This window comes from Gymnoscopelus braueri (genome assembly GCF_963280865.1).
Source record: "Gymnoscopelus braueri genome assembly, chromosome: 5".
In the NCBI taxonomy this organism is placed as follows: domain Eukaryota; kingdom Metazoa; phylum Chordata; class Actinopteri; order Myctophiformes; family Myctophidae; genus Gymnoscopelus; species Gymnoscopelus braueri.
Window position 1 is genome coordinate 56,510,384 of NC_137606.1, and position 21,574 is coordinate 56,531,957.

The 21,574-nt window shown below is 37.3% G+C and overlaps 1 protein-coding gene across 1 annotated transcript in view; it reads right to left on the reverse strand.

Annotated features, from left to right (window-relative positions):
• Nucleotides 1–11,225: 11,225 nt before the first annotated feature.
• LOC308086009 (cerebellin-3-like) overlaps nucleotides 11,226–21,574 on the reverse strand; it is a gene marked incomplete at both ends in the record, with an annotated part of 23,242 nt that continues 12,893 nt past the window's right edge. Inside the window, 2 exons of the mRNA XM_080429326.1 lie at nucleotides 11,226–11,506; nucleotides 14,566–14,697. Of these exons, the coding sequence (XP_080285452.1) occupies nucleotides 11,226–11,506; nucleotides 14,566–14,697 (413 nt within the window). The remainder of the gene's footprint in view (nucleotides 11,507–14,565; nucleotides 14,698–21,574) is intronic.

Genomic DNA, 21,574 nt, shown 5'->3' on the forward strand with positions numbered 1-21,574 from the left:
CACTGGGCTGTCAGTGAGAATGTGAGCTGATGTCAAGTTGACAGCTCACATTCTCACTGACAATGACAATAAAATGATGTAGAGTGTACATGGAAAAACAAGACAGCAGAAAAAAAATTGTGATATGTTTTATTTTATTTTCCAGAAGGGATTATTTTACAATGGTCTCAATCATTCCGAATTTTCCTAAGAGGCAGCCGCGCAGCAACGAGTCAGTTAGACGCGCCGTGATTGGCCAGTAGTCAACACGCTGTGATTGCCCAGTAGTCACTTGGCAGGAGTGGCAGCTTGCCTTCTATGGCGGCCGCCAGAGACTTGTATTGCGATGCAGGTCGCTCCAATGAACTGCAGAGGCCAATGAGGTATCTAGGTTTATATCTATGTTGTAATGTGAACCCAAGACGGAAAATAGCAAGACTCACCATCTCCGGTTTTACTTCCCGTACCTGTGTGAAGTGGGCAGAGCGACGCCTTTTTAGGAGACAGGAAGCAGGTTGGAGTCTATTGATTCCAATGGGAGAGTGAACGTGAACACAGCTTCTGAACCATTCCTTAGCTCCATGGTTACTGAACTAAATATTGGACCCAATCATCACAGGCCTCACAATATGTACAAGATTTATGTGAATATTGTACGTGAAATCATTATGGACATTGGACACATTATGGACACAATCAAATAAAATGTGTGTTCCAATGCTCTATCATTTTCTCTTATTACAGTAACTGTCTTGTGATGGGGTATGATTGGGGAATCATGACATTTTGCTAAACATTCATGCTAAACACACTAGTGGTAAAATACATACCTTATAAATAAAAGGCCCTGTTACAATATTTCATAAGACTGAATAATACGTGTGTGTTTGTAGGGGGAATGTTATGGGTTTCTTTAAAAGCATCTTTGCCAATAACAGTGCACTTTCAAACATTTAAAGCATTTATTTTCTTTAATGAAGAAAATACACAAATACACATCCACATGATGTTGTCAACCAGGGAGAGGGGAGGGGGAGGGTGGTGGGATGGTTGGGGGAGAAGCAAACCACGCCTACTTAGGAGACCATTTGTAAGATTTGTGTACTATTTCGCCTCTGGCTCCAATTGAGATGGTGTATCTTCCTAAATTAACCATCTTTGCTGTAGCTCAGCCCAAGGTCATGAATGTTTAATTTGTATCAGTGTTTGTGGGAAAGCCTGTTGCTGTGTGTCCTCCAGTGGTGGAAAAAAAAGTACTTTAATTTTTTACTTAAGTAAAAGTATCAATACTGAAATATAGAAATAAACAAGTAAAAAATCCGGAATTCAAAATGTACTTGAGTAAAAGTACAAACATTTTGGCATCAAAATGTACTTAAAGTAGGCTACCAAAAGTAAAAGTGCTCATTATGCAGACTGTCCCCATTTCAAGTTTTCAAATGTACAGTATAAAATCTTCTGAAAATCGCAGATCTGCAAGCTCACAATGCATCGCATGGCGACGCATTGTGAGCTTGTAGATCATCTGCTATATTTTCAAATGGACGAAATGTATAAAGGGCTGAAGTGGTTAATGTATCTTTTAAAATAATAATCAAAATCTGAGTTACAAATGTTCGCTTTAATAAATATATTCAAAGATTTGCACACATGTTCAAGATTTTTCTAAAATAGCAGATCTCTGAACTTGTAGATCTGCTATTTTTGATTAGCCCAAAGTATAAAATAAGGGTTAAAGTGGTTTACACAAGATGCGTTCCTGGTTTTAATGGGTTAAAACCGGGAAAGCATCTGTGTGTCATTTTAGATTTTAGCTTTTGGCCAAAAAAGTAGATTTACAAGCTTGCAGCGAGCTTATACATCTGCTATTTTATTTTACATGTTTGGTCGTAATGGGTTAAACAATATTGTTCTTTTCTCTGACATCATGCACTATTCACTTTTAAGCATTGTTAAAGGGTTAGTTCAGACTTTTTGAGTATTTTCTGTGGGAAATACTTACCATTAATGTAGTGGTTGCAAAGGTATTAATTGATTGCCCGAGTCCCGTGGTCAGAGTTATGGTCCGGTTCTGATAAATATGAAGTAGTTCCGGTAGATTAGTAGATTTGGTGGGGGCCGCTCATTAAAAAAAAATGTATTTAAAAAACTATCTACAGATCTACAAGCTCATAGCGCGGCACCGAGTGCCGCACTATGAGCTTATAGTTCTGCTATTTTTGAAAAATGATCATATTTTTTGCAAATCTTTCAATACAGTATATTCTTTCAAGCAAACATTTTTACTCAAATCTTTGCTTCTTGTCCCTGGAACAAAATACTTTGAGATGGGGGTCCGCGGTCAAATGCATATCATTTTGGGGGTCCTTGACATGAAAAGGTTTGAGAACCACTGATATTATAGCAACATGATTTTCTTTCCCCAAAAACTGTTACATTCAAAGATTTTCACAAATGTTCATGATTTTTTAAAAGAAATGCAGATCTACAAGCTCGTAGTGCGGCTATGAGCTTGTAGATTTGCTTTTTTTTTTATAGCCCAAGCATGAAATATTGGTTAAAGTGGTTAAAATATAAAATGACAGATGCTTTCCAGGTTTTAAACAATATTGTTTTTTTTTGTCTGACACCATGCACTTTTCATCCTCGTTGACAGAGAGTTTCAGGGTCAATGAGAACAGTTATTGCTGCTGAAGTGTAGATTTGTGTCATTGTTTTCTTGTATCTCATCCTGTTATTGTAATGTTTGTTATATAGGGTTAGGTCACTCCAACATCTCACTGAACACATTGTCCTTGTATGATAATATAACTCAACCTTGGATTAAGTGCAGTGGTAGTGGAAACCTTTGACTCAAAGTTCTGTACTTGAGTACAATTTTGAGGCACTTGTACTTGATTATTTCCATTTGTTCAATACTTCATACTCGCTGGTGTTAAGTAACTAAGTACGTTTACTCAGAACTTTAGGCTACTTAAGTACAATTTTGAGGTGTTTCTAATTTACTGGAGTATGTTTTTTTTTCTGTACTTTTACTTCTACTTCTACACTACATCTCAGAGGCAAATATTGTATTTTTACTCCACTACAATTGTTTGAAAACTTGAGTTACTAGTTACTTTGCAGATATAAACTATTGTATTATAAAACATACATTAACCACTTCAGCCGTATTTTATACGTAGGCTATTTGAAAATAGCAGATCTACAAGCTCACAACGCGTCGCGACGCGACACATTATGAGCTTGTAGGTCTGCTATTATCAAACATTTTAGTACTTTTACTTTTGACATCTTTAAGTATATTTTGATGCCAATACTTTGTGTACTTTTACTCAAGTAACATTTTGAACACAGGCCTTTTACTTGTAACAGAATATTGTTATATTGTGATTTTGCTACTTTTACTTAAGTAAAATATCTGAGTACTTGAACTACCACTATTCATACCTCTCCTCCACTCCACTACATCTCAGCGGCAAATATTGTACTTTTGTAAAGTATGTCATTTGAAAACTTCAGTTACAAGTTACCTTGTAGATATGGATTATAAAAAACATACAAACAATAACACGTCAAACAAGTAGCCGATCTGCAGCGATCTACAAGCTCACAACCCGTAACGGCGCGACGTGTAGTGAGCTTATCTGCTATTTTTATAGGTTTTATCGCATTTTGTTTTAACTGACAAAAGCTAAAACAACTGTGACATTCTGCATACGTTTATTATGAGGGAGAATGTAGGCCTGATAGCTATTGTTTGGGTTCATTCTATCGTGTTATGGTTTACCTTGTCCTTGTAGCAGCTACAGTATAACTATCAGTGGTGTCAAGTAGTAAATGTACTCAAGTACTGTACTTTAGTATTAAAAAAACGACTTCACTGGAGTATTTCCAATTTTCAGTACTTTTACTTCTACTCCATCTCAGAGGAAAATATTGTACTTTTACTCCAATACAAATATTTGAAAACTTTAGTTACTAGTAACTTTGCAGATATACATTATTACATTATAAAACATACATTAACCACTTTAGCCCTATTTTATACATAGATTATTTGAAAATAGCCGAAGCTCACAATGTGTCTATTTGAATATAGCAGATCTACAAGCTCACAACGCGCCGCATTGAGACGCGTTGTGAGCTTGTAGATCTGCTATTTTCAAACATTTTGGTACTTTTACATTTGGTACTTTAAGTATATTTTGATGCCAATACTTGTGCACTTTTACTCAAGTAACATTTTGAACACAGGCCTTATACTTAGTATTACTGAGTATTTTTATATTGTGGTATTGCTACTTTTACTTAAGTAAAATATCTGAGTACGTCTTCTTCCACTACTGGTCTGGAGCCTATAAGCTCTTTGTTTGTTAGGTCAGTTTTGTAATCTTTACCTGTTATAGCCTCTGAAAATACACACACACACACACACACACACACACACACACACACACACGCACGCACCGAAGCAAGCCCACATGCGCGCGCACACACACACACACACACACGCACGCACTGAAGCAAGCCCACATGCGCACGCGCACACACACACACACACACACACGCACACACACACACAGGCAGGCAGGCAGACAGACAGACAGACAGACAGACAGACAGACAGACAGACAGACAGACAGACAGACAGACAGACAGACAGACAGTAAGTATCTGGTACAGAACTATAGCCTGGCTCCACCCTAGGATGGTTTTAAGCAGTGGTGGGAAAAGTACTCAAATGTTTTACTTAAATAAAAGTATCAATACTGCAATGTGGAAATACTCTGTTAGAAGTAGAAGTCCAGATTTCTAAATTTACTTGATTAAAAGTACAAAAGTATTGGCAGCAAAATGTACTTAAAGTACCAAAAGTAAAAGTACTAAAATGTTTGAAAATAGCAGATCTACAAGCTCACAACGCGTTGCGATGCGACGCGTTCTGAGCTTGTAGATCTGCTATTTTCAAATAGCCTTTGCATACTATAGGGTTAAAGTGGTTAATGTCTGTTTCATAATGTCATAATTCATATCTGAAAAGTAACTAGTAACTAAAGTTTTCAGATAGTTGTAGGCCTAGTGGAGTAAAAGTACAATATTTGCCTCTGAGATGTAGTGGAGTGGAAGTAAGTCTTGGAAATTGGAAAAACTCAAGTAAAGGACAAATACCTCAAAAGTGTACTTAAGTACGGTACTTAAGTAAATGTACTTAGTTACTTTACGCCACTGTTTGTGTTACATCAGCTCTATTGATATGATGTAATGTACTGAAATGGGTATTTCTGGTCAAATAGCTTTTAATAGTTAGGGGATATTAGCAGAATATTTTCCAATCTTGGAATAAATTCCTTACCAAAAAAAATCTTCGCCAATGTGTTTGTAAAGGTGTCTAGTAACACATCTCACAAAGACTGAAATGCAGTCCCCCTAGGAGAATTTGTGACAGCTCCTTAAAGTTGGGGTACCCACCATAACCTTGGTTAAAAAAAAATCCAAACAAAAAATCCAAATTTAATTCTGTTTTAAGTAGCATGTGAGGGGTCAAACTAGGGTGTTTTTATGATTCTGAATCCATTGCAAGCATTTGTTTTGCACTAAAACCACTCCTTGGGCTAAAAACGGCCATAGCCATCCTTTTCCAGGTATACTTTTTGTGTAAAAAGCCCATTGAGATTGGGCCGTTTTTAGCCCAAGGAGTGGTTTTGGTGCAAAACAAACGCTTGCAATGGATTCAGAATCATAAAAACACCCTAGTTTGACACCTCACATGCTACTTAAAACAGAATTAAAATTTAAAAATTCTCCTAGGGGGACTGCATTTCAGTCTTTGTGAGATGTGTTACTAGACACCTTTACAAACACATTGGTGAAGATTTTTTTTGGTAAGGAATTTATTCCAAGATTGTTTTAACCCTTTCACGCATGAATTATGATAACCTGAGAAAAAAAAATGTTACTAAGTGTTTTTATGTGTCTTTAGAATATAACAACTGCACTTAATTTTTTTTAAAACAACAATTTTTTAAGGAGTTATTGACCTGTCCACTCAGGAGGACAGCATGCATTTGTGTTTTTAACTGAAAAGAATAAGGATAAAATACAACCAATGAATACAATTATAAAAATCTAATCATATCAAATCAAATATATGTGTAATGCTGTAAAACTAAATTTTTCACATTTCTAACATATTCTAATACTATTTATTAACTTTCTCTTGACTCCTCGGCTCAACAAACACAAAACACATAAATAATAGTGTTTCTACTGTCAAGTGAAAACCAAAATAACTCTAAATTGAACACCAACATGAGTGCTTACTGTCTAGTGAAAACCAAACTGTGTGATGGGTGATGGCTGATTGAAGTTAGCCTGGCATGGCCAGACTAGTGCAGGCTAGATTGAAGTAGTCGCACCTGGCCTGAGTCAAACTAAATTGACTAAGCACCTAGGGCACAAAGCCTGCAAGCATTTTATGCAGATGTACTTGGATGTTCCTGTGCATGCAACATCATGGCATCTGTTTGCATTGTTTTGTGTCTGTATGCTGGGGCCAGTGGTTTCCAGGGGCAAACCTGGTCTCAGGGGTGCCTTGGACACTGCAATGTGTTTCACAATGTTCATACAAGATGGACTTGGTGAAGCGATATAGTACAGGATATAGGTCAGTAAAACTGAAGAGACTGTATTACTGAAATACATCTGAAAGAGAGTGTTGGGAGAGTTACTCACAATGTCCTCTGTTATTTTTGTAGAAAATGTTCATCAAAATAATGGTGGCGGTTGGTTTTGATTTTGGGTGGGGGGCTAAGAAATATATTATACTATAAGCTACCTAGGCCTATATAGTTCACCCTGCAGCAACAGCATCACATTCCAGATACCAGGTTACAGTAATGACACTACTATATGCCTATACTTTGTTATAGCAAGAGCTCCACTCCACAACAACACAAGAAGGCTACCCACAATAATAGCCTGATGATGCAAAAAATAAACACACGCGCGCACACACACGCACACGCACACGCACACGCACACACACACTATTTCTTTCTCTGTGCATTTTAGCAAAAAGGATTATATGCCAAAATGATTGGATAGGCAACATGTTATGTGTTCCAACAGTAATGACTGCTGATAACCTACTGCAACAGTTTTTATTACAACTGTAATCAATTCAAATAGCTCCATGGGGATTGTTTTTGTTTGTGTGGGATGGGGGATGGCTGACCTGGCCTGAGTCAAACTAATTGGACTAATTGGACTCAGAGTTGGGCACTGTGAGTCCAATTAGTTTGACTCAGGCCAGGTGAGACTACTTCAATCAACCATCACCCATCACACAGTTAGGTTTTTCTGAAATCTGACCACCTGGGTCAAAACTGAATTTCCCTTGTAGGTTCAAAGAGGTTATTATTATTATTATTACCCGTATTATTATTATTATTATTATTATCATCATCATCATCATCATACAGATTCACTGTCACTGCTAATCATATATGCTTATCCTTCTTTTTCTGGCAGCCATTGATCACCACTGGCCACTATCATCAATCATCCTCACTTTAGTCATATAATAGTTACTCCACTATCCTGTAGGCCTAGGTCTATAATGAGCTGCACATGACCTCTACAAAATATAAATAGACACAAATGTACTCCCATAATGTAAACAAATATGCATAAAATATTATGCAAAATATCCTTTTAACAATGCAGGTTACTTTCTAATAACATGAATACATTGATTTATATCCAGAAAGGTAACTGCAGATGAAGCATTTTCAAGAGCAAACTGTGGCAGCAAAAGTATGAATTGTAGTTGAAATAGAGCCAGTGATGCATGCAGTCCAATTTAGTGGACAGATGATCAATCATAATTTCCTCCCAATATAATATCAATACTTGGAATTTTTCACAACTATAGTGCTTATTAGATGTTACTTGATGTAATAATATTATTTTTTTTACCTGCAGGGGTCTCCTACTTTAGAAGGAATGGATAGATATTCCTGAGCTGTTGGGCTTGTTTACATTTCTGTCAGCCATCTTGGATGTTGAAAAAAATATGTTGCAGTTACAACACCTGGCCACTGGATGGCAGTATTGAGGTGATGCTCTAGCGTCCCCTGTATAGGCTAGTATGCAACTCCTGACATCAAAACCTATTCTTATAATAGAAAATGACATTTTAATAGCTGTCCACTGTAGTGACCATTATGCGTGAAAGGGTTGTTAATATCCCCTGACTATAATAAAATAAACTCCATGAAAAGAGAGAATAGAGCTGTCCATATTGATGCTGTACAAACTATTTGACTGGAAAATAATCCCTTTATTTACTTAGTTACAAACTGAGACACACATTAGTGTATGCTTCACTGCAATATAATCTTATCCACTGGGTGGCACCAGACACCAGACAGACAAAAGGACAGTCCTGCTAAGTTGTGTACAATCAGTGACAGTGTGTGAACACACACTACAAAACTAAACTATACTTATGTGAAAACTATACAAAATTATGCTTATTATTATTAATTGCTGCACTATTTTAATAGTTTTTTGTAAATACATGTTCAGAAACAAAAAAGTTATAATTGAAGTTATGCTGATCTTTGGTGATGTAGTCTGGGGAAGGTGCTACAGCATCATTCTGATACTAACATTATGTTAATACTTTATATATTACTAGTGATTATTTGTCCTCAAAACAACAACAATACAAAGTCAAAAGGCCACTGAGGCACCAGGCAGTGAATCTTACACATATCAGGGAATGAGTCCATTGTCCAGTCAGGAAGTGAAGGTTAGTTGCTGGTACTTGCTGGTGCCCCAGCGTCTGCCATCAGACCTCTGGAGCTTGTTCAGAAAGCTGCGGCTCGCCTGGTGTTCAACCGCCCCAAGTTCTCCCGCACAACTATCCTTCTCCGTTCTCTACACTGGCTCCCCGTAGTTGGCAATGTAATGTAATGTTAGTGGCATTTTATTATGATTTATTCAGCTCCTTTTACAGAACATTTTATTATTATCTATTCAGCTTCTTTTCCAGAACATTGTGTAATTATTTATTCAGCTTCTTTTCCAGAACATTTTATATAAGTATTTATTCAGCTTCTTTTCCAAAACATTGCAGTATTATTATTTATTCAGCTTCTTTTCCAAAACATTGTATTATTATTTATTCAGCTTATTTTCCAAAACATTTTATTATTATTTATTATTAATAAAATCACTGTTAAAGGAGTAGTTTTCGTTTTTGTCGCATTCCTTGAGCCAATAATTATGTCTTTCAATTCAAACACACTCCACCAGTGTTACATTGCTCATTGCAAGCAGCACCACGGTGTCCGCCCAAAGATTTTTCAGGAGAATGCATAGCATACGCACATGTATCGATTAAAAACAACCCTTAAGTTCACACCTCGTCAAAGTTTACAAAGGCTGCCGACTGCCACAAGCGTGAATTAACATGGGAATGAGCCTGGATGCATAGCAATGGTCCATTGTGTGACCTGCTAAATCCTATAGTGTAGTTGTCAAGAGACGTGCGCGTGACGTCATTACAATAGCTCCCACCAAAAATAAAATCACAAATGCAACACTGCACTCCACTCATTGTGATGGTAAATTAAATATCTAATTGGAAATGTCTAATGTTTCATCTGAGAAAAATGCATAAAACAAAGGTCACACTCAAAACGTCTGTACATTTTATCCCTGTCACCAAAATATGCAAAGTATGTAGTAACTTAAAGGGATATTTCACTTTTAAAAAAAAGTTCATTTTATCATCTACTCAGGCTTTTGGGAGCACCCCAGACAGTTTTGAAGTTGCTTGATTCGGTATTTAGTTATTTGATATTATTTTACCCTAGCTTCCTATACAAAACCATTGTAACCTCAAACTCCATTTTAACCATGTAGGCCTATAGATTCATCAGAAACACTCGTCCTTGGTTCTTGTGACTGATATTGCCCTTCTAATATGTTAGGAGACCGTGTTTTTTCAATAACTTTTTTCATTTATTAAAAAAAAAAAATAATAAAAAATAAAACATTTATTAAATGAAAAAAGTAATCACAAAAACACGGCCCCTCACGTATTAGGAGGGCAGGGCAAGTCAGCAGAACCAAGGACGGGTGTTTTTGATGAATCTAACATGTTAAAAATTGAGTTATAATGGGTTTGTATAGGAAGGGGACGTGTCTGATAAAATGAATATCAAATTATGTAAATACTGAATCAAGCAACTTAAAAACTTTCTGAGGGGCTCACTAAAGCCTGAGTAGACCATAAAATGACCTAAATTTGTTTTGAAAGTGAAATATCCCTTTAAGTCTTCAAATAACTGTAGTGGAGTACAAATATAAGTACAATATTAGTTGAATATTATCACAGAGTAAAAGTATAAAGAATTGAAAAAAGGAGATTCTCAGGTAAAATAAAAGTGTCTCAAAATGTCACCACTGGATTTATAAAGAACATCTGCCAGTCAATGTTCATGTATTGATGGGTCAGTAAGGTAAGGATATTAACACATTTTGTACAAAGACAATAAGTGTTGATTTAGATGATTTTATTTGATTGGAATAACAACTGTAACACACAATGCACAAGCAGCAGATACATTGTATTAAGTGTTTGTAGTGAAACACTAATCTTTTAAAGAAAAGAACTAAATAAATTGTCACGTCGTCAACAACTGGTAAAAACACTGAAGAGACCAAAGCAATGAGAGAGAAAGAGAAATAAGCAGTACTGGACAAAGTACTCAACACGATATACTTAGTACTCAAGTAAATGTACTTAGTTACTGTCCGCCACTGGAAGTAACGTAAGCAAAAGAAAGACATTCATGGTCCTTAATATTTTATACATACTGTATATGTATGTGTTTTACGTCATAATGTAATTGTATATTATTATTATCCATATTGTAAGCATGTGTTTTACAGACTGTTCTGCTCACATGGGAATAGGGCTGCAAATTATTTTATGAGCCATTATTCTATTGATTACTTTTTCCATCAATCAAATTAGCGAGAAGCGTGTTTTTTTTAACAGTATATCAATGAATAGATTAAACATGTATGTTTTTGTTATACTTTGTCACACAACAGTGTTGAGCAAAAATAGTTAAAATTGCAAATAAGCTCACAGCGCATCACATTGTGAGCTTCTTTTCTTTTTTGATAATCAATTAAATTGATGAGTTTGACTAAGTGTTGCTCCCCTACATGGGAAAGAGCAGGAAACCAGTGAATGTGGTGTGTCTATTCTGGTTATCATAGACCACATAGCCTGAAGGAAGTCTCACGTCGACCACGTCACCTTCCTGTAGCTCTAGAGCCAATGCATTAGACAGGGAAACACTTGTACCGTCCATGCGTACGACGTTCCAAAGAATGCTCCTGTTGTTAAGGTTCAGAGTCACACCCACGGTCTGATGGTCGCGGAGATCAAAAGCAGTGAATCTGAAGTAATACAGGCCTCTGAGCGGAGCAGTGAACGCACCTGCATCAGAGCAGAACAAACACACATTAGTGGATCATAACCAGGGGCATCACGGCCATTCACTGTGCGTACGACACAGATCTGTGATTTCATACCCCCCACTTTTTGAAAAAATAAATATATATATATATATATATAATAAATTGGTAAAATCAAGCAAAAATAATAATTAAATAACCTAACCCTAAACCCGAAATAAAGTAACCAAAACACGAAAAGAAACTAACAAAATCCGCCCCAAAAACGCGAAATTTTCAAAATACAGAATTTGTTTACATTTGACAGTTACAAATGTTTTTCACGCTTTTTCAAAAATAGCGGATCTACAAGCTCAGAGCGCGGCACTCGGTGCCGCGCTATGAGCTTGTATATCTGCTATTTTTGAATAGCCAAAGTGTAAAATAAGGGGTATAGTCCACCGAAAGTCCATCCCCCCACCTTCTGAGAGTCCGTGACGTCCCCTCATAACTTTTATAACTAGAAAAAGTGCTCCTCGGAGCACAGGTCTCCCAGATTATTGTGGGTTATTGTGGGCCAAAAGAGTTCATGTGTACCGATTTGCGTGATGTTTGGACAACATTAGCAGGAGTAATATAACAAATAGTTTTGCAAAAATTGGCCTCCTGGTGGCGCTATAATAGGGCAATGTTCAAAGGGTGGCATTTGTTCCTCAACGTAGTGCGAATGTGCGTGCAAAGTTTCACCGCAATAGGACGCTGCGTTCATGATTTGCAGCATTTTGTTCAAAACGGGCCACTCTGAAGGAGTAATATCCAGAAATATGTTTTACATAAGTCGGCCTCCTAGTGGCGCTATAAAAAGCAGATGTTAAAAATGCCGCACAAAGTTTTTCTTTGGCCTAGGGAGTGCACATACAAAGTTTTACACAGATCGGTGCAGTTATAGGTGAAAACAGGAGTCGGCCTGTTATAGCGCTATATAACAGGCTATATAACAGGCTATATAACAGGCCCATGTGAACAATTGGCAATTGGGGCAGGGGTTCTGAATTGGCATCCAGGGGGTGTCTGTGCACAGTTTGGTAGCGACCGGACCAACGGTGCCGGAGATTAGCTGTTCACAGACAGACACACGGACGGACGGACGGACGGACAGGGTGCAAAACATACTCTCTCGCCATGCCTTTCGGCCTGGCGGAGACAATAACATCTGGAGCATATCATCTCTGTCGGGTGGAAACCTTGTATCTCCATATTTCAACTTTTTATGTTGTTTTGGTCTAATTAATGCCCTACCTTGTTGTAGAGCATTGTCATGCAAAAGATGCAAAAATAGCAATCGCAATGTGTTGTGAGTTTGTAGATCTGATATGTGTGTCAGTGAACGTGTTGAAGTGTCTGTGGGTTTTATAAATATTAAACCAATGAAAATTAACAAGAGCTTGTGACTAAATAATAACTACATTGGATCCATTGGAACACAGGTTATTATATTTATAATACATAATAACTACATTGGATCCATTGGAACACAGGTTATTATATTTATAATACATAATAACTACATTGGATCCATTGGAACACAGGTTATTATATTAATAATACATAATAACTACATTGGAGCCATTGGAACACAGGTTCTGTTTTACATTTCCTGAAACATGGACATACAAGGTTTCCATCTGACAGAGACAATATGTTTATGTACGGTTACCAACACACATCAACACAATGACAAACAAACATGAATACAAATACATCTACACATACAGTAATTATCCAAACATGACAAACCTAATATGTAGAGACACTTAGAGACAAATATATCTCACATGGCTACTTCACAGAACTGTATGCAACTGGTTCTCTATGTGTGGTCTGCGTCCAGGGACCTTTAGGGGGTTCCAGGGGGTCCCCAGCTAAATTATTGATAGTTAGGAACCAAATGGACCCTAGTCTTGCGCTGCCAGACTGTTGCCTCCCACAAATTTCAAATGTTTCTGGTCATACAGTCTGAGACTCAGAAGCTCTGATCATGATTAGAATATAAAGCGGACGTGAAGCCTCCTCTCCACTTCCGTTTCGTCTTTACAGTCGCGCAAATGTATCCTAATATGAATAAAAATCATCTAAGTATGTATAGCTTGCTGTTTAGCAGAAATGTAAATTTAAAAATAAAATGTAAAGATATTTTAAAATATATTTCCGTGAACGGAAGAGCCAGAGGTGTAGTTCCAGACTCTATATAGCATTCAGATATTGTGGAATAGTTGTATGGCAACGCGAGACTAAATGAACCCTTACAGGTCTGTAACTCTGAGACTGTACAAATGGAACCAAATGGACCCTTACAGGTCTGTAACTCTTGAGAGTGTACAAATGGACCCGGTATGGATTTGGTTCCTTTTTTTACACTCTCAGAGTTATGGGGGTCCGTGGTCCTAATACATGTCAAACCTTGACATGATCCAGTGTGAGAACCACAGATGCGTACATTGATATAGTGTGTGTCAGTGGTGGAAAGTAACTAAGTACATTTACTTAAGTACTGTACTTAAGTACGATTTTGAGGTATTTGTACTTTACTGGAGTATTTCCAATTTCCAATACTTTTACTTCTACTCCATCTCAGAGGCAAATATTGTACTTCTACTCCACTACATTTACTTGAAAACTTGAGTTACTAGTTACTTTTCAGATATGCACTATGTTATAATGAAACATACATTAACCACTTTAACCCTATTTTATACCTAGGCTATTTGAAAATAGCCGATCTACAAGCTCACAACGCGTCGCATCGCAACGCGTTGTGAGCTTGTAGATCTGCTATTTTCAAATATTTAGTACTTTTACTTTTGGTACTTTAAGTACATTTTGATGCCAATACTTTTGTACTTTTACTCAAGTACATTTTTAATTCTGGACTTTTACTTGTAAGGGCGCGCTCTCACCAAAAGTTGGCTGGCCGCTGTTACTTGTACTTGTACTTGTAACAGAGTATTTTTATATTGCAGTATTGGTACTTTTACTCAAGTGAAGAATTTGAGTACTTTTTCCACCACTGATAGTGTGTGTAGATGAGAAGGGTCAGCATACCTGTAGTTGAGTTGTAGGCCTGGCCGATGTTGGTCAGTACGTTTTTGAAAACCAGTATGGTGTCAGAGCTGTGGGTTCCCACAAATTCTTTGCTAGAGTTTGCCAGTCCAACAGAGAAAGCCACGTTTCTCTCTGTGAACACATAGGAATCAGATACAGAAACTCTGTATTGTGTGATGCCCCACACCCTCACTCTCACAGATCCGTGATTTCATACCCCCCACTTTTTTGAAAAAAAATAATTAATTAACCTAACCCCTAACCCTAAAACCGAAATAAAGTAACCAAAACACTGGGACTTTTTTTTGTATTTCAAAGATTTGTACAAATGTTCACGATTTTTCAAAAATAGCAGATCTACAAGCTCATAGCGCGGCACTCGGTGCCGCGCTATGAGCTTGTATATCTGCTATTTTTGAATAGTATAAAATAAGGGGTACAGTCCACCGAAAGTCAATCCCCCCCACCTTCTGCGAGAGCCCGTGACGTCCCGGAGTGGGTTGGGAGTGTCTACTCTGCTCATGCTACATAAACTGCTAATGGCTCATTGGAGAGCACCTGGGCCCGGTGCCTCCAGGAGTCTATGATCAGTCTATGGTCATGAGATCCAGAGGAGAGAGGTCTTCTCCAGCACTACATTACTCCCCAATGCATGCTTCTGTTATGTTATCGTCACCTTGCTAAACTAGTGGCCTAAGTCATTTCAGAGGAAAATGATATTTTTTGCCTAAAGTCAGCTCCTCATGACACTGGCCACCTCTGGTAAAATCGCCCGTCTCCTAATTGAAAAGGATCATGCTGTTCACTCCCCTTTTAGTATAATGGCCTAACTCCCTAGTGTGACTTAAAGGACGACTTCACCGCTTTTCAACCTATCTTCATATAATTGGTCCTCACTAATACTCATGATAAAATGGTTAAAAAAAAATCTACTCGGTCTGTGTCTCAGAGGAGGGCTGTGGACAGTTCAGAGTCCCGTCTACCAGTGACATCATCAATGGGGAATCCAAGCTAATAGAAACTGCAGGCTTTCTATTCCTGGAAAGTTGCAATGCAATAAAAGAAGCCATTGTTCTCGTGTTAATAAAAATCTAAATAAAAAATGTGAAATCTTGTTGGAAAAAAAAATCATGCCTAACGATGATGTCACTGGTAGACGGGTTTCTGGACTGTCCACAGCCCTCCTATGAGACACAGACCAAGTAGATTTTTTTTAAACCATTTTATCATGAGTATTAGTGAGGACCAATTATATGAAGATGGGTTGAAAAGCGGTGAAGTCGTCCTTTAAGCCAAAATAGGCCATTTTTCACAAAACCATGTGACTTAGGCCAAATTATTTACTGATTTAGGCAATTTTTTTTTTTTTTGGCCTAAGTCAGATTTAATCCTATTTAAACCTATTTAAATCTCTCATGTTACTTAACTGACAGACAGTGTTATTTTTTTTTTAATTGTCATAATTTGGGTGAAATGATTAAGAAATATCATATAGTTTTGTTTTGGATCAGTTTTTTATTTTTCCAAAAAAAATGCCATTACTTTAGCAAGGTGACGTTATGTTTGATCCATCCACACACCCTGCATTACACGCACACTTACACCACTGATTTACTGACTCCACACCTCATAGGATCCTTTACTGTTATCATGTTACTTTACTTTCAGTTATCTCTTAGTTGCCGATGTTATGAGTTTATTAGTTGATAAATATACTTTGTTACACTTTCCGCTGGTCTCCCTCCCCTATTATTTGTCGTGGCAAAGAGCCAGCCATGACAATTGTCATTGAGGTAGAAGCTCAATTTCAACAACAAGGAGAACTTTTGACCACGTCTGAAGTTACTGGACTGTTGAAGAAACAATGTTCAGAAACAAAACAGTGGTGGAAGAAGTACTCAGATATTTTTACTTAACTAAAAGTAGCGATACCACAATATAAAAATACTGTTACAAGTGAAAGGCCTGCATGTGTTCAAAATGTTAAACTACAAAACTATTGGCATCAAGATATACTTAAAGTACCAAAAGTAAAAGTGGTAATGTTTGAAAATAGCGGATCTACAAGCTCATAGCTTGTAGATCGGCTATTTTCAAATAGCCTTTGTATAATATAGGGCTAAAGTGGTTAATGTGTGTTTTATAATATATCATGTATATCTGCAAAGTAACTAGTAACTAATGTTTTCAAATAATAATAATAATTTGCCTCTGGGATGTAGTGGAGTAGAAGTAAAAGTATTTCAAATTGGAAATACGCTAGTAAAGTCAAAAGTAACTCAAAATTGTACTTAAGTACATGTACTTAGTTACTTTCCACCACTGGAAAAAAAGAAATAATTCACCTGTTAAGGTCTGTGGCTGCAGAGGCGACATACTCTGCAAGGCTGTAAACACATGAATATAAAAGTAAACATTAAAGGACGACTTCACCCATTTACAACCTATCTTCATATAATTGGTCCTCATTAATGCTCATGATGAAATGGTAAAAAAAAAGATCTACTCGGCCTGTGTCTCAGAGGAGGGCTGTGGACAGTTCAGAGTCCCGTCTACCAGTGACATCATCGATGGGGAATCCAAGCTAATAGAAACTGCAGGCTTTCTATCCCTGGAAAGTTGCAACGCAATACTAGAAGCCAGCGTTAATAAAAATCTAAAAATATGGAAAAAATATATATATATATCCTGCTTAACGATGATGTCACTGGTAGACGGGTTTCTGGACTGTCCACAGCCCTCCTATGAGACACTGGTACCATATTATCATGCGTATTAGTGAGGACCCATTATATGAAGAAGAAAATGGGTGAAGTTGTCCTTTAATTTAATTAATATTTGTATATAGTAAATATAAATACAGCGATGTAAAAAACACTGGATACACATAATGTTATTCTCAGCAGAATCATCTATTGAAGTTTATATGAATTCACCCAGCATCATAAAACTGAGACTAAATATATTGACAATTTCGTCAACAAATAAAAACTAGACTAAAATGTTAGTGAGGGACTATAGTGGAGAAGAGATCCAGTACACCTAAAAGACAAGTCATTTTATGTTTGGTTGCACTCGGGTGTAGCGCTATGAAAATAGCAGATCTATCTCACACACACACACACACACACACACACACACACACACACACAGGAGAAAAAACATAGTCTCCGGCCTGGCAGAGACAAAAAGACTGGATACACACTAGGGCTTTCACGACTAGAGATTTTTACTGGTCGACTAATTTAACGCAGTGGTAGTCGACTAGTCGATGTTAACCTATTAACCTTTTTTTTTCTTTCTTTTTTTTGCCATTGTTTTAATGCTATTATTATCCTCCTGCCTTTATCTTTATGCCGTTTCTGGCACAGCAGCACAGCAGCATCTTCAAGGATCCTTAAAAGTGGGTTATTGCCCAATAGGCTATTATCCTCCTATAATTTGACAAACCTCTGTCATGGTGTCATGGTGTCATGGTTGGTGGTTGGTGGTTGGTGGTTGGTGAGGCCAAAAACGGTTCTCCTCAGCGGCTGGAGCAATTGAATTTTAATTGCACACAGCCATTGACCATTACCATGTGCACCTAACAGCGAAGCCCGTTTTTCGATATCACCAAATCTCAGCTGTTTATTAGCGTCGCTATTAACTGTCGCCATGGTTACGGGGCTGCCTCCCGGGTTGCCAGATCATGTGCGCATATCCCCCCACGGATGCGTCGATAGGCTATTATTGGGTATTGACCCCCTTTTGATAAAAAATAAAGGCAGGAGGATCATAATAATAGTAATGCCATTAATCAATGCCATTAATCAACTATTCGACTAGTACCAACCAGGTCGACTAGTGGTTATGTTAGTCGACTAGTTGGTGAAGGCCCTACTACACACAATGTTATACTCAGCATAGATCCACATCCCTATAGTTTATAGTTTATATGAATTCACCTGATTTGTTTGTCAGCGCGGCCGACATTTCATTCAGTAATGCTGTAACGTTATCCTGGAATGCTGTAATCACATGAATTGAAACATTTGCATCAATTTAGATCATATTTTTACAGTAAGCAGTGGTGGAAAAAGTACTTTAAATGTTTTACTTAAGTAAAAGTATCAATACTGCAGTGTAGAAGTACTCCGTTACAAGTAAAAGTCCGGAATGAAAAATGTACTTGAGTAAAAGTACAAATGTATTGGTATCAAAATGTACTTAAAGTACTAAAATGTTTGAAAATACCAGATCTACAAGCTCACAACGCGTCGCGATGTGACGCGTTGTGAGCTTGTAGATCGGCTATTTTCAAATAGCCTAGGTATATAATAAGGCTAAAGTGGTTAATGTATGTTTTATAATGTAAAAAAATATATCTACAAAGTAACGAGTAACTAAAGTTTTCAAATAATTGTATTGGAGTAAAAGTACAATATTTGCCTCTGAGATGTAGTGGGGTAGAAGTAAAAGTATTGAAAATGGGAAATACTCCAGTAAAGTAAAGATTCTTCAAAAGTGTACTTAAGCACAGTACTTGAGTAAATGTACTTAGTTACTTTACACCACTGATAGTAAGCATAATGGAGTAAGGTCACATGTCAAACAGACTGGATATATACACGTTGCTCTCAGCCAAACGTTGTACAAGTTCGTGTGAGATGAATTCACCTGAGTTTTCTGTCTTCAGAGCCGGAGAGACCCCTGTGACCGAACAAACGCTCTGTAGCAATGATTACTATCAGAATATAGTACCTTTCTTTAAGAAAAACTAAAAAATACCCAAAAATATCACTTACCCTACCTTTAAATTACTTAAGTAAAACATGTGAGTACTTTTTTCCACCCACTGACATTGATGTCCTTCTCAGTAGAAACATCTATTAAAGTTTACGTCACCTGTAAACCTTGTCTCCAGCGTTTCAATCCTGGTGATGGCAGCATCGAGAGGATCGTGTCCCTGAACCACTGTCCTAGACAAACACTGCAGCGCCACCAGGTGGAGCAGCAGAGTAACGGCAGCCTTCATCCTTGGTGGTTGATGAGAATGTTTAGCTGAGACACAGGATGGTTCAGCTTTATATACTGTAGCTCAGTGGTGGAAAGAGACTAAGCACATCTACTCAAGTGCTGTACTTAAGTACAAAATGTAGGTATTTGTACTTTACTTGAGTATTTCCAATTTCCAATACTTTGACTTCTACTCCACTACACCTCAGAGGCAAATATTGTACTTTTACTCCACTACTATTATTTGAAAACTTTAGTTACTAGTTACTTTGCAGATATAAATTATGATATTATTAAACATACATTAACATCTTCAGCCATATTTTATACCTAGGCTGTTTGAAAATAGCAGATCTACAAGCTCACAACACGTTGTGAGCTTGTAGATCTGCTATTTTGTGAGCTTGTAGATCTGCTATTTTCAAACATTTTAGTACTTTTACTTTTGGTACTTTAAGTACATTTTGATGCCAATACTTTTGTACTTTTACTCAAGTAAATTTAGAATGTTTGAGTACTTCTACATTGCAGTATTGATACTTTTACTTAAGTAAAACATTTGAGTACTTTTTCCACCACTGCTACCAACATGTATCAGTGTCTGTGGGAAAGCCTGTTGCTCTGCGTTCCTCCAATAGGCTTCAGTTGTTCTGAAAAAGCTGCCACGTAGTCCATGGCTCTTCAATAGGCTGTCCGGGGCCCCTAGGGGGGTCCTCAGAGTTACAACAGGGGGCCCAGGACCCTTAGGGGCCCTCAGAGTTACCACAGAGGGCCACGGACCCCCTAGTTGAGAGACAGATGAAGCAGGGACCCCCTCTATATTGTATAAAATGAAGTTTTTGTGTGATAGAATTTAGTTGTCTTCAAATAATGTTATTCAACATATTAATAGCTAAGATACTGTAAACAAACAACAAACACAGATATACACAAGTTACACAACACTGCAATGTATTAAGTCTTATATACATAGTCATGACTTTAAAAATGCCATAAAGCAACAGACTCGGTTGATGCCAAGGATTTGAACACTCCAGAGGAGGGAATTGATGTGTCTTTAAATTATAATCATACGAGTTAAAGTTATACTTTATTGATTACCAAAGGAAAATCTGTCCACTACTGTACGTGTTTTAACTATTAGTAGCAATAGACATCCACTGATCCACTTTATTAAGTAAATAAGAAAAAGAGGTTGTGCATCAACAATGGGTTTTCTCAGTGGAGTCCAGTAAGCTATACACATCAAAATAAGGAATTTTTAAAAAATCCCAAAAAGGTAGCACATCCAAAATGTCAATTAAATGGAGGACAAAGTACTCACATTTCCACTTTCTTTATTGGACACACCAATACATGAACACTTACGCATTTCGGCTATACTGCCCTGCCTAATTATACATCTGTTCTTGAGGTAATTGCTTATCCCCCAAAATCACAAAGGCTAATTTGACCTTTTGAATACACAAATAAGTCGGGGTGTCCAAAAACGTGGTTACTGCACTTTGGCTTGGCAGGGCAGTGTAAGCCTGACACTTTATTAAGAGTTGCAAATTGTGTGTTTATGAATGTTATCTCTGCACCAGATTGCCGAGCACACAGTCACACAAACACCCTGTTCATTGACTAGAAGAAAGAGGTAGGATTTGGCAGGTCTGGTGCATCACAGGTGCAGGACAATGGCAACAAAGATAAGAAGGATGGCACTGGAGCAGCTCAGATAAACTTACTGCCTTGTAAAAGTATCAATACTGCAATGTAGAAGTATCAAGTAAAAGTCTGGTGTTCAAAATTTACTTGAGTAAAAGTACAAAAGTATTGCTTTCAAAAGTAAAGAATTTTTTGAAAATAGCAGATCTACAAGCTCACAACGCATCGCGATGCGACGCGTTGTGAGCTTTTTTTCAAATAGCCTGGGTATAAAATAGGACTAAAGTGGTTAATGTATGTTTTATAATGTAATAATTTATATCTGCAAAGTAACTGGTAACTAAAGTTTTCAAATACATGTACT